The following is a 15120-nucleotide window of genomic DNA, read 5'->3' on the forward strand; positions in this document are numbered from 1 at the left end:
GAAAGCCTCTCCTGTCTGCCTGTTCTAAATGAATTTGTGAAATTAAATTATTAGAATTGTATTTACGACGTTTTAGAAACGTCAACTTTACGGGTAATCCAGATTTTTTAGATGGAGACAAAAAAATTATTATTGCGTTTGTATAGTAGATGCACACGTATATACGAAGGTGACTCATTTTAAAGACTTCACCTAAAATATCTTGGAAGAAATACATTATTTGAAAAAAAAAAGTATTTTAGATAAAAGTTGTTGCATTTTATAAAGGGACAATTAATTAGTGTTTTTTCGTTTGACTTTGTTCACGCTTTCGTCTAAAAATATTCTTTCGAATAATGCATTTCATCCGAGATATTTTAAGTAGGCGTTTAAAATAAGTCATTCTGAATATACATATGTCTATAAATGTTTTTTTTTAATTTTACATATAAGGTTACAAATGAAGTTCTATTTTGAATTCTGCTACGAGTCACACGCGTCTTTCAAAGGTGAGCCGCACATTTAAGTTAGTTTTTCTAAACACTATGTTAAGAAATAAGACTATATGCAATATTTTTTTGTACACAAATTTATCCTGTAGACTCTTGAAATATCCCGAAATAACAAAAAAAGAAACATTATTACCAAGTTAGTCTTCCTATTGTTAAGAGTTATTCACTGCAAAACGGAGTAATTTTATTCTTGTAACTGAATTTTAGAAGTGACCGTCGTACCCGAGTCTCTGTTATTCGCTCTTCCGATATAAATAATATGAACGCGCTGAATTGTTGAATGTTGAATGTCTGAATAATAAATTAAAATTATTATCCCATATGCGAAATGTAATTATCGTAGGTTACATTTATATTTTGAAAAGATACAACGACCAGTCTAGCTTATGCAATTACTGCGGTGGTAATGTGCGATTTCACAATCATTATTTGCAAGACTAACATTTTTATAGAAGCTTATATTTCTTATTGCTGTTTTTATATACGATTGTACACATAGCACCGGGTGCTACTTTTGCTTTACCTATCGTGTTATCCGCACGAAATATCTTACATCTTTGAAATAGTTGAGAAAAAAAATTATCCTTTTCTTTCAGATGTGTGTTCGATTGTTTACATCAATATCTTTTCTTACGTTTGTATCATTTTATACATGTACATGTCACGTTTCAATTTGCGGCGATGAAATCACGCCCGCTTGCGCCGTTACATATCTCAGTCACTGGACTTTTTTTTTATTAGAGGCTTAAATATAATTATTAACCTACATTGTGTTTGTTATCAGTACAATTTATCAATAAAGCGTTCCAATCAAGACATTCTCAGCCTCCACTTCGTGAAAACACCTTCTTCAGATTGTACGCCGATTTGGTGTCGTCTAGCAAAAACCGAGAAGAATCGAAATCCAATAAAAAAGACATATTTTTCATTCTGAATATTTCATTGTTCCAGTCAACTCGGACACGTATCCCGGCATGCGACGCACGTGGGACGTTGCACTTGCTACCGTTGTTCTCCACAAAGCCGTAGCGCAAGTGTCGTCGTGTTCTTTGCGCACTTTGCTGTGTTTTGTGCCGAGTAGCAGAAGAATGTTTCTTCTTCGAGTGATATTTACACCGTCTTTCTAACATTCTTACGTCTAATTTTGTAGGACTCGACGGGGTCATCAAGTTTGAAGATCTCCTCGCAGAGCACTTGGGCAAACTCCTTTTCGTGTGCCCCAAGCGCGACGACGGCTATTCCTGGCAAGCGAGTCTCCAGCGTCACCTGAGCACGTCGCTTATATACTCCTCCGCAATCTTTGCAGATGTAACACCAGCCGCGAGGATGTTCGATAAATATATAGAAAAAGTTCTTTACGCCTCTCGGATTTACTTGATTCTAAGATATGTTATACAGATGAACATTGCAATTTTATATCGAATTATATTGGGAGAGAATGAGCTGTTTTTCACTCCAAACATATCGTGTGCTATTCTTGTTTGTTTATATTCTTTTATTTGCACACATACACATGCGCCAGTCTTTCCAAATATATTTCTGTTCACGAATACGCGGCCTGGAGATATTCGAATCTTCCGCCTTGCTATAAATTAACGAAGATGACGGATCTTGAAAAAATTAGCAGAGACTTTTATTAGTCCTTTTAAGATCTGTTGTTTCAGTACATGATGGATTTATCAACTTAGCGCAGCGAACAATGTGAAGAACATCTTTACAGAAAGTAAGAGGTATAAACAAAGAAGAATAATATGAGAACAATATGTTTGGGCTGACAGAAGAAGTCAGATTGATGCAAAATAAGACTGCAATGATTCAAGGCGGTATATTTCAGAAGCTACTCGCGACCCCCTCGCACAGTTGTAAAATAAGGATTACTCAGGAAGAGCGTTCCGCTCTTTATAACATATATTAATGTCAAAAAAATCCGAAATGCATAATCTTTTCTATGTAACTACCGGACGTTCTCTTCAGAACCTTCCGGATCTCCGTGCGAATAAAGACCTTCGTGCACAAATTGCCACAGCGTCTCGCGTCCACGACTACGGCAATTCGTGTGCGAAGGTTCGTTCGATCGATGCGTTTCCCAGCGTTTCCGAGCAACACGCCGTTAAGTAACAATGACTAGACCCGGACAGTTTGCGACAGTGTCAACGTGTAATCAAATTGTATGCGAGTTGTCCCCCAGCCCGGGGTGACATTCGCCGCCTTTCTAACATGCTCACGTCTAATTTTGTAGGGCTCGACGCGGTCACCAAGTCCGAGGACCTCCTCGGTGCGGAGCACTCGGGCAAGCCCCTCTTCGTGTGCCCCAAGTGCGGCAAGGGCTACTCCTGGAAGGCGAGTCTCCAGCGCCACCTGAGCACCGTGTGCGGCACGCCGCCCATGCTCTTCTGCAACCTCTGCGGATACAAGAGCAGCCGCAAGGACGTTCTCTTCAGGCACATGCGACACGTGCATCCGAAGTCTTAGGCGCGGCAGTCACGAGGCGGTCAGGGACGCGGTCACTTCCGCCGGAATTCGACATGTTGCCATAAGGTCTCGCGCTCACGGCAATTCGTGTCGCGAAAGTCCTGATCGACGTGTTCCCTCTGGCGTGTCGCGTGTCCGAACGACACGCTGTTGAATAACGCGACAACTGGACAACTTCCAGTGTGCTCGCTGCGAGAGTGCTATCGTGTGATAAGATAGCATGCGAGTTTCTCTCGAGTCCTTCCCTCCTCGTCGTCGCAAACTGCAGCCGTTGCTGCTCTACAGCTTGTGATTAAGTCTCTGTGTCATTATTTATATTTTCTTTTGAATAAATAATCGTTATTTATTTACTGTTAAGTAAATAATCTCGTCCAATCTCGTCTTGGTACGTGCGAAGGGGGACGTGTGAGCATCGTTGGACACGAGGACACGTCGGCGACAGTGAATCGGATGTGCGGATGATTATCCTCGTAGAAATAATATTTTCAGGAAAGCCCGGTCCGATCTCATTTTCCATCAACCGATTCTTTTCCGTTGGCGATCAGGTGTGATCGTGCGCTCGGAGTGTGCATCGCGCATAGCGCAAAACATGTGGTGCCCGATTAACATATTAACAATAACACTACTAATTTATGGAAATTAACGCAGTAAAGTCGATTTTCTCGTTAGAACCGTCAGTCTCTCCCGAGCCTTTGAAAAATCGCACCCGCACCCGCACCTGACCCCGAATCGACGTTCACTCGTAGGCGCAGTTTATGAGACCGATTCAAGGACTAATTCGTCTTGATCTTCCCTTGTATTCTCGCGAACGAGTGGCCGGGACACGAATGTTAATTATGCCGATGTAATCTCATACAGAAAGGAGGAGACTGCTGCGGAATTGACGCGACAGTGAATGAGCCAAGTGCCTTTGAATGAAATGGAATTTCTGGTTCTTCCAATCGACTTTAGTTCACGAAAATGAGAAATTCCGAGCCCTTCGAGTAAAATGTATTCGGTTCGTCCATCGTCACGTTCAAAACCAGTCTCCTCTTCCATGCGCTGTGTAAGCCCGCGCGCTTTGTACTTCAGCTCTTGCTTCTCTCGCGTACCATAAGGGGAGGACCGTAAATCGACGATGTTCAGCGACGAAATATTGCGTATGTGTGTGTGCGTATGTCTTTCAACCCTCCGTTTCTGTATCTTCGTCCTGAGAAACAGCTGAAGGGGTTTGTGCGAATCAGTCCACGCTTCTGAAATTAATGTGCGAAGACCGGACCAGTTACTGGTCACTCCAAGCAAGCAAACAAGCAAAGCGATCGGCTCGTTTAACACACAGTCACACTTAGTGTCAGTCAGTGACGTGATGATACGTGTTGACTTACACCATGTCAGTCAATGACGACCGGGCGATCGTAGGTTCTTGTCATTCGTTGATAATGTCCGCGATTGCCTTCGCAAGACGAACGCCGCTTCATCGCAACCTCCTTCGTCTGTTTCAGGGAACGCCGACTGGGTCGTGCGGAATTACATGAACAACTACAACGTTCCACAGCAGGAGGACTCGGCGGAACCGAGCTATAATACTGTGTACAAGCGCCACATATGCATCTACTGTAGGAAGGTCTATCCCCTGAAGAACCTGCTGAAGAAGCACATGCAATTCGGCTGCAAAGTGAACCCGTGTGGCCCGCCGTTCGCCTGCATCTTCTGTCCGTACAAGAGCATGTACAAGGCCAACATGGAAAGACACGTGAGAAACGTTCACGACACCGACAGCAGTCACAAGTTCCACTGCGAGCTTTGTAGCTTCTGCAGCAACTACTCGTTCTGCGTGCGCAGGCACATGAAAACCTTCCATCGGAAGGACACTTTCAAGCAGTAAAGGAGATGACGTCCGTTCCTTGAAATTCTTTTCTTCTTTCCGCTGGAACGAAGACTTTTTTCTTTTTGAGCACAGTTGACTCCGTAGACTAAGTAGACAAGATGCGAACGCTCGTTTTGCGAATACTTGGTCATGCGAGTGAGTCGGAGAAGCATCATTCGTTTCGTGACATTAAAGCCGGCAGAGTGCGGGGAAACGTAAGCGGTAAGACTCGAGGACTGCTGATCAGAAAATCGATTGGTCACAATTGATTGTTCCTGAAATAGTCGTAAGAAGATTGATGGAGTGTGGTCGGTCAATTTGTTCCCCGCCCAAGTCTTATGGCTTACGCTTTTTTCTGTATGTCTCCCCGACTTGAGGACCCATAGCACGCATGGAAATGTAAGCATTAAGATGTGAGAAGCGAACAAAGTGACCGACACAATTGGCAAACTTCAGTTCTAAGAATAGTCGATTGTCTTCAGTCAATTTGTTCGTTACTCGCACGTCTTAATGCTTACACTTTTGTACCACGGCCTTAACACATTGAATGCCGTACTGAATTCGAATGCCAATCGAATTTTTTCTGACGAGCTCTTGTGGTTGTTTTCCAGAATCAGATTAATCATACGAGTTGCGCCCGATTAGGAAAGATACTTAACGAAATATCTCTCAGTATTTCTCGCTCAGTGTACCATGCCTAATTGGGCAAACAAAATCGCTATTCGTGAGCAGATGACACGAGAAAATTTAAGTGTCATCCAAATGTGGATGGCATGGCACTCAAGGTGTTAATCTACAAATTATGGAGTGCTCTGAAACTAGCGGACCCATTTCGAAATGTATATAGATATTAATGTACGCATTATTAGGTACCGTAAACACACAGCTACGTATCGCAATTGGTACAGATGTATTTTTGGCGATTAGTTCGTTCAGCAGCTCGTCGTATAACCGAGGCCGATCTTATAAGGAAGCATATAGAAGATGTGCTCTATCGATTTTGACGAGCTTTGGATGATTCTCTCGAGTACGACCAATGTGTGATTGTACTTGCTGAAATAGTGAAATTCTTCGCTGGAACGTTACGCTTATAACTGTCCGACAAAACGTCAATCAACGATAGCGTTACATCAGCGCTACAATTTCTCACTCAGTGAGGCAACTGTTGCGTGCGTGTGTTATATTACTGTTATTATATGTGTATACATTATTTATACATGTATTATATCACCAGCTGATTTTGCTCCGAGTGGGAAATTATAACTTTGATGCAATGTTACTGTTAACTGATGTTTATTAGATAACGGCAGTATGGCACTGCAACCAGCAAACTCACACTGAAAGGATCAGTCGATAGTGATAACTGTTTTCTTTAATTGTTTGTAAAGAGACAATGTTATTGTATGTGCAGCAGCCGTTGAAAAGATTGAATTTGGTACAGCGGTGTAACGCGAATTTGTATACTACAGATATTGGTGGTGAAATTTTACTTCCTCTGGGCACAAAGTGAGATATTGGGCTGAAGAATAAAGTAGGAATATTTTCAATGAAAATTAACAGACGTTGATTATTGATGAAATGATATTCTTTTTATTGATTCAATCGAAAACTTATTTTTATTGACTCTTTTATTGATTTTTTTACTGAATTTTTACTAGCTCACTACGAGTAAAAATAGAGAAAGAAAGAAAGAGAAAGATATATATATTTTTATATGTACTTTTTTGTACGTTTAAGAGTAGAAACAATTTTTCGAAGAAAATTCCACGGAAATATCTGTGAAGAATCTTTGAAGAACCAGGAGATATATTGAAAAATATCTCCTAAAACATCGTTTGTGAAATATATTTTCATACGCACCCCACGGTCAAGGATATTCGCTGACAACTAATTTTCTCTTTAATTGCCTCCGAGGAATTGTTTTATCTTCCAAACGTGCGAGAAAGAGCATATTAAAATAAAACACATATCTTTTATTTTTTGCTCTTCTGCGATATAATATTCAATGCTTATGGAGAGATTATTGAACGACTTCCATATGTTTCCTTGTCAGTCACGCGAAGCACTTAATAAGATTCTGATGCAGTTTTGCAGCATGACGCGCATATATGGAGTATCTTTTATATTAATGTAATATATATACATATATACATACACACACACACACACACACACACACATATATATATATATATGAATCATCTGGTGTATTTTGACATTTATGCTACATTCGTTTTTTTAGCATACGTAGTTTAGTTTAATATATTCACATCGTGAGGTACATATTCTTTTCTTTCAACAAATTCCCTGATTAATAAAGCGTGACGGTTGGTTTTCTTTTTCTTTTTCTAATGGAGACGCACACGATATACATTTATTGGTCACTGTCAAAGTTTGTCTTCCTATGTGTAATCTTCCTGTTCTCGTTTATGAAGTATTTCGAGATTGGAAATGAAAGATTAGTTACTCGGGTATATTTACACGTCGGAGCAGATGAGCATTAAATTATGACGAGATGTTCACTTTTATACCCGCAGATATGCCGAAGTTTATTATACGTTGCCTTTTCATTGTATAATTGTCAAACGGCGATGGAAATCGTGGAAGGCCATTAACAAGCAATATAATTGAATCATGTGGATATTTCACCTTCCCTCGTGCAATAGTGTGCGTAATCTATGTTATATCCGATGCATCTGTATCATTATCGCATGTGTTATCGTTGTAACGCGTGGAATACCGCATAATAATAAGCCGAGGCCGAACGGTGGGCAAATAAAATATTCGCACATCCCATTTCCTCTTTTCTTCTTTAATGCTCCAGTCAACGGAATGTGCGAATACTAGTTTTCTTTGTTTCTTTTTTTTATTCATCCGATCATATATATAGAACATCGTGGAGAACAAATAAGTCGAGCAAGTCAGAACTAAGCGTGCATACCGATAATATCGCACAAGTAGATGACAAATTTTTACTAGTCGAGCGTGTATGGTCCACTACGTACTGCGAATAACATCACGATTCGTTTTGACAAATAAGATTATCGTAAGATAAGATTATTATAAGAACGTGAACGTCCGGATTTTATAAATTTTCCTTATGAAGAAACGAGCTGCCTCTCCGCGATTCAAAAGAAGGAGGAGAAGATTTTTATAGCGAACTATTCGTCGTGCGCCGATGCGTTTGAGGTGAGAACGCAATGTGTGACTTCAGGTATTTTGCGATTGTATATCACAAATGTCGAATTATATATTCGTAAATTTGAACATTTGAAAGAGAAATGTATGTAATTAAATAAGGGACAGAATCCTAATGTTCTGCAAACCTGACGCTACCGAGTACTTCTTGATCACTCGCCTTTTTATTACATTCGCTCGTGAGCAAATTACTTTCCTAACCGCCTCTCATTTCGTCTTCTAACAAGATTTTGTATTTTTTCATGTAGGTACTACGCACAGCACGTCCTGTTTTCACATTAAAGTATCAAAAGCGCGATTACCCTGAGACACTTCTCCAAACGTGAAGCGTTCGTTCGGGGGAGGGGCTCGATAGTGATTAAGCGGTGACAATGAAAGATAAGAACCGGAGGTACATCTCTAGAATTTCAACAAGACAAGACCGACAATTGCGTCTATATATATCTGAAAACGCACAATAAAGAGTTGGGTTCTCACTGTCCATTTAAACAACGGCAGAAACAGGCGCCCGTCAATTCTCCATCAAATTCTTCTTGATAGGAACGGTTGAGATGGTTGGGATGGTGACAGACGTCGTGAATATTCTGAAAACGAAAGCATCAAAGAATGTTTTGACGAGGGATTGACGGATCACTGTCTGCCGTCATCTAGCCAGATGGTGAGAATGTAGCTTGAATCGATCCATACGCTTGCAAGCGTATTGCTGTTTTCATCTTTGGCATGTTTGCTGTCACGGGGATTTAATCGGGGAACTCTTCTTGCAGACCACATTGTGTTTGTTTCTATGTAATTCGTGTAAAACGAAACACTACACGTCCAACGCTGCGAAGTCTGAAGAAGGAAGCTGCGCGTCATCGCTGAGTGCACGATGTTACGTTCGAGATTTGCGACAAACTCGGAGATGTACAAATTTGCAAGAAATTGACAAGACAGCTTTACGAAACTTTCTGAAGCAACCTTACAGAAATGCAAAGTCTTTCATTCCTCTTTCTTTTTGTTTGATCGATTACAAATTTCTCGTATCTTCACCGTGTATGTGCGTGAGAGGTTTATCCTAATTTATTTTGCTAGCTTCCGACGTTACATCAAAGTTTCGGCGCGCGAGGATCACGAGATTACATCCGTCGTATAACGAGTCGGCTATTTCTATGGAAGATAAAAAGAAAGCAAGGAAAGTAAATAAGCCAGGAATGAGAAAAGAGAAAGAAAGAGACCCATCGCTTAACCAATTTTTCGTTATTTATCAGCACTAAGTGCCGGTCGTCCGCGACTTCTCAGCGAACCGCGATGTTCGCTGGGCATATTTGTGTCCGCGCTCGCTGCGACTGCTCCCACTAATCGAATCGACGTTGCTGTTTCAGCTTTATCGTGGCCTCACAAAAGGGAATACGGATACGGCGCGCTATATCAGCTCGATGATAGTGATAAAGTGCGCATGAGGATCTACGTGTGCCCGAATTGCGGCAAGGGCTACGCGGTCAAGAGGTCCCTCTGGAGACACCGAAAATTCGAGTGTATAAACCCGGCGACCAAGTTCTCCTGCGAAGTGTGCTCGTACGAGAGTCCGTACAAGTGGCGCGTCGACAATCACAGCAAGAAGCACGACGTCGGCTACAAGCAGTACTTTGACAGCTAGATCTCGCACGAATTACGAACCTCGCTCTCGTGATCGGACGTATGATCGATGTGGTCATCGAGACATCCGTTCGAATTAAATTAGACTCGGCCGACTCGCGGCCCGCCACGTTATATTTCGCAGCGTGTCAGATGATGTTTATTCTACTGAGCAGCGATAATAATTATTAAAGTAGAAATATTCGATTACGCTACACGTCTGTTGCCAATACTTTAAATGTCATCTGGCGATCTGTGCAGGTAATATGGCGGCTTGAGGGTCGGCTAGATTTGCAACAGATCAAAGGTCGAGTGGAGCAGCAACGTGGAGTTACGTTAAACAAGCTGTACTTGATCAATCTTTTTGTTTTTGAATTATTTTTTAATATTCTTTGTAGAAATGATTTTCTTTTTTTTTTTTTTTTAGGAAGTTGGAAGAATACCCAAGTTTCAGTTTAGTATGTAAAATCGCGAGATGATGACTTTTTCAGTGATCTCTGCGATTTGTTAATGCTGTAAATCTGTGCTTCAAATCCGCTCTCTCTCTCTCTCTCTCTCTCTCTCTCTCCCTCTCTCTCTCTCTCTCTCTCTCCCTCTCTCTCTCTTTCTCTCTCTTTCGTACATATTGTACGAATTATAGCTTTTATTTCTTGTGCAATTATTGATAATGATAAAATGTTTATGCAATGGTTTATGTGATACGTTTAAAAAAATATTTCCTCGTGATGTTATTATTATTCGCTTTTTCATTTACAGAAAATTATTTTGTTATTTCGTTCAGATTTTATTGAGAAATTTTTATGTAGCAGTCAGTTGTGTGTTATTATTGTATGTACACATAAAAATTTCAAAATATGTTGAAAACAAAATGCAAACGGAAATGGTCGGTGAATCAATCTTTTCTCTACTTCTTTTTTTTAAATTTTGCTCAATTTCCGAACGGTTGATTTCAGTGTATTTCAGCGTAACAAAGGCAAAGTCATCTTCGTAAGCGAAGCCGATCAATACGCAGACAAAACAAACAATTTAACTTGTGTGATTAAATCGTGACTAAATCGACCAGTCACTGACCTAATTAACAATTTTCCAATATTTATATATATATATATATCTACATAATGGTGCAGTATATTTATATGCACGAAAGATATCGAGCGAAAGAAACAACAGATCGCGTGGATATCTTGTACTGTGAGGCCTGAAGAAGAAATTTATTCTTCCCTCATGCTTCATCGTCGAGCTGATCCACGTCGATGCTTACATTGGCATATATAATTGCCTTAGAAACTGAACTAATAAATACAGATATGCAAGCACAAGCGTTTCTCTCTTTTCTACCGAGGCGCTTCCTACGCCTTCTTGACGGTGCTCAGTATTCGAGCGCACTTTCGAGCCACCGAACTTGCGTCGGAGATTATCTATTTCGCGGAGAGCAGCGTTGGGGAGCGACCAGGTCGAGGCCAGGTAAAAGATCAAGAGACACCGAATACCTAGTTCGCAGGTAATGGTATGAAGCAGCGTAGAACATTTAAACGAAGCTATGCAATGTCGAAGATCGATCCGATCTGACATCTTTGCCGATGTGCGGACATGATTGTGCGACAACGGCGAGATTGAAGTGCGTCATCTTCACTTAGTTTTTCCCGTCATGTCATGGTACGTTGACGTTAAGTTTTTCATCGACGTCTGACGAACGTCAGAGCCGTGCGCACCGAGAGAGAGAGAGAGAGAGAGAGAGAGAGAGAGAGAGAGAGAGAGAGAGAGAGAGAGAGAAAGAGAGAGAGAGAGAGAGAGACGTGCGTTTCACGAGCATGCTGTCGTCGATAGCAAAGTATCGACAGAGAGGGAGGAAAAGAGTCTCCTCTCAGAACCGACGCGGACATCCGCCGGCTATGCTTGTGCCCGATGTACGTTGAGACCGCCCGGTTGCTCCTACTAACCGATCTGCCATTGCTGTTTCAGCTGTGTCGTGGCCTTACAAAAGGATGTACGGGTACGAGGCTGGCGATCTGTTGCATCAGCAACAAGACGATGCTTCGGCCATCGCCGAAGCACGCGACCGGAGCTACGTGTGCGCGGTCTGCGGGAAGTGTTACGCGGTCAAGAGGTCTCTGTGGCGGCATCAAAAGTTCGAGTGCGTGAACGCGAAGCCGAAGCTCAAGTGCGACGTGTGCTCGTACAGGAGCCCGCACAGGTGGTGCGTCGAGAGGCACCGGAAGAAGCATCACGGCAGCTTCCACGATCAGTTCCCGACGGATTACGGCTCGTGAAACATTGCGGAGCGCACGAGGCAGCGTTGTTCTCGCGGCTCGAGGAGGACCGTTCGTAAGGACGAACAGGAGCCGGCCGCCGGAAATAAATTCTACTGTGGTCGTTCGCGTCCTTCTGACGCAGCCCTGCGACTTTCATTTCCCTTCAACGATGTCCCCTGTCCTCCCGATATAAAGTAAGATCTTCCTCGTGATCGTCACAGGTTATAGTTAGCGCTTAACTTCGATGTCAAGTCCGAGCTAGCGAATTTCACATTCTCTCGTATGACGTGTCCATGGCCATGGCGCGCTCGCCATCGTTCTGAGTCTCCTCGACCGATCGCCGAAATCGATCGTCATCATTCTCTCTCGATGTCTACGCCAGTATCCACAAACGCATGGCGAAATGTTAAAATGCGCGCAAGGATTTCACGTCACATATGCATTTGTTTTACGCACACGTGTACGTGTGTGATTTGTTAGTATTTGTAATTTTATCGTTATTGGCTAGTACACATATATTTATAAGCGTGTCCTCCTCTACAAGATGTGCGTCGCAATATTTTTTCTCCCTCTTTCTTTTTTTTTTATTTTTTTCTCTTTTTTGTTTCACCTCAATTATTCCTCACATATTCCTGTTATTTCGTCGGAGTAATCTCGTTGAGAAACTTCTATATCTCTTCCGGGCGTGCCGAATATTGTTATGCGACAGATAACGACTGTAAGATATATTAGAAACGAAATAAAGCGAAGGCTTCCTTGTAATAGACGCCACGTCCATTGTTGTGCTCCGTTCTATTTTGATTTCAGTTTAACCTCCGAACTCTTTGCTTTCAGCGCGACAAGGACAAGGTTCATGCTCCATGAGAAAATGCGCGTGGATTAGAATGTCAAATAACCGAGAACCCATCGCAACGATTTAATTAACAAACTTATCAAGTTCATCCAGCAGACTACATCGGCGGCCGACGACAACTAGGGGCGATACGTTTTCGGTGACATCAATTTAGCTCGACAAGACACGTCGATCACTGAATACTGATTCACTTCATTCTTTCAGGAAAGCAAGAAGAGATGTTTTTTTCTTATCCTTTGAAATTTGTCTGTTCGTTAGAATACGATTTTGGCTTCGTCGTCGAGGAGAAACTCGTCGTGAGAATAGAATACGCAACGAGAAGAGAGAGAATCGAGAAAGATTTATCATGGCGAGAAAGAGGGGGGAGGGGAAGGGAGAGAAACGTTCTTCTTAGTTCGATCGTTGGATTTTAGGCGTTAAGTTTCCGCGGCAATTTCTCACTTTAAATACCGACACAAGCGAATTTACACCTGTACATATTATTTTAGTTAATGAGTGCTTTAATAGAAACACGTTTGGCAGCTTGGTGAATTGACTTCTAATCCTTCTGATCCCACAAATCAGAACTCCTTTTCTAAAACTCATAGAGTAGTGGTCTTTGTGTGAATTATTTGCAAAGTTTTCCGAGCTTTCGTTGATTTTAGGATGGCTTTTGAATTCTGTGGGACGCACCAAGCTTTCGACAAAAAAAAAAAAGACAAAAAAAAACAACAGCAGAAAACGATTTTCCAATCTCCCTGCGGCGAGAGATATCCATTTGAGATTATTCATTGGAATCCAAGGTTTGATTTATGAGATCTCTCGAACGATCCGCTGAGTGCGCAGATAAATGCGTGATAATCCGCGGGAAACACTCACTGCAACGCCTCACCGGTATAAATAAGGCAAGAAAATTCAAATGTTTGTTCGTTGGAGACAACCAAGAGAACATGCGATCGACATACACACGCAGCGCCATGAGACACAAAAAAGATATCGCAGAATCGTATTGTTGTTACAACCTGTTGTTGCAAATTTTTCACGCTTGAATTTTCGCCGGAACGCGTGAATTCTCCACGTCGTTGACGCGACGACGTTTCAATCATTCGAATTTTCTTCACCTCGTCGTCGAGGATCTCCGCTCGGGGACACTCGGAGAGTCGAGCGAGTTTGCAAGCGAGAGACAAGACGAATCTCATAAATCGGACTGACCGCCGCCAAGAGAGAAAGAGAGAAAGGGGAAAGAAAAGCAAAAAATCACACGCGAGTGCTTTTCCCATCGTGACGCTGTTGTTTGTTGAATCCTTGCGAGGCTCCCGCAACCGCGCGCTACCGACTTCCGCGCGACCCCACTGACTAACCTGGTCCCTCTGTTTCCAGCTTACCGGAAGATGTACATGGGCGATCAAGTCCTCGGCTACACCTGCACCATGTGCAGCAAGTTCTACAAGATGTGGAGCAACTACTTGAAGCACAAGTGTGAGCCGCCGCAGTTCAAGTGTCCGCTCTGCCCGTTCGCCGCCTTCAAGGCCTTCATCCTGCACGCTCACCAGGCCGAGCAGCATTTCAAGGTTACCTCGCCGAACACGTAAAACACCCAGCCAGCCACGAACGGCGAGCCGGATTCAGAGGGAGGGAAGAATTATATCGAATTGCCTTAGTCGTCGTTGCGATTGCTCGCGGTTGTCGCGTGAAGCACGTTCTCGCGATTGTCAGGCGCGCACATATCGTCGAGGCGAGCTGCCCCGATCGCATCCCGATCGGTCGGAGTTCATGGCACCGACGGAAAGATCTGTCGGTGGACGATGCGTTGCATCGCGAAAAATCCCTCATCTCGAGATTCGAAAACTGGGCCGATTCTCCGGAAAGTCGTCGTAGCAAAATCCGAGCAGCGAGGCGATGTCCCGAAATACAATTTTCCCGGAGTGTACAATTGTTCCGAGGAGGAGCTATCAAAGAAGAGAGAATTATTAATTAATTCTTATTATTTTGGTCTCTAACCCCCCCTGTTCTGCTCGGGTCTATGTGACCCGAAAAGAAACTTAGCTCTTTACATAACTTTTTTATATCAAATTATTAGTATTTTATATTTTACAACTTTGTTCTCGCATGTACTCCATGTAGAAAAAGTCGTGAAATACGGAACACTAACAATTAGATATAAAAAATATAGATATAAAAAATAATAAAATATATAGAGTTAAGTTTCTCTTGGGTCATATAGACCCAAGAGAAACTTAACTCTACATACACGAATATTTTTAAACTTTCAACATAGAATATATACGTATTCAACATATTCGATATATGTATTGCATATACTTTCAATACATTTATATATTCGACGTATGTATATAACATATAATTTCTATGTTGGAAATTTATATATCTAAATTTATGTTGGTCAAAACAACA

General features: G+C 42.1%; 1 protein-coding gene across 5 annotated transcripts in view; it reads left to right on the top strand.

Moving 5' to 3' along the window:
• The window catches only part of LOC105183462 (longitudinals lacking protein, isoforms A/B/D/L), a 207640-nt gene that overhangs the window by 184551 nt on the left and 7969 nt on the right, over positions 1 to 15120 (top strand). Inside the window, exon 7 of one of the 5 annotated variants that reach the window (XM_011141632.3) lies at positions 14086 to 14615. The exons of 2 other annotated variants lie outside the window; for them this stretch is intronic. In XM_011141632.3, the coding sequence (XP_011139934.1) occupies positions 14086 to 14297 (212 nt within the window). In that variant the 3' untranslated portion in view covers positions 14298 to 14615. Of the gene's footprint in view, positions 1 to 4444; positions 5244 to 9368; positions 9659 to 14085; positions 14616 to 15120 lie in introns of those variants that run through there. 2 more of the 5 variants (XM_011141617.3, XM_011141588.3) reach the window with 2 other exon arrangements.

This window comes from Harpegnathos saltator, unplaced genomic scaffold (assembly GCF_003227715.2).
Source record: "Harpegnathos saltator strain DR-91 unplaced genomic scaffold, Hsal_v8.6 scaffold58, whole genome shotgun sequence".
Lineage (NCBI taxonomy): Eukaryota > Metazoa > Arthropoda > Insecta > Hymenoptera > Formicidae > Harpegnathos > Harpegnathos saltator.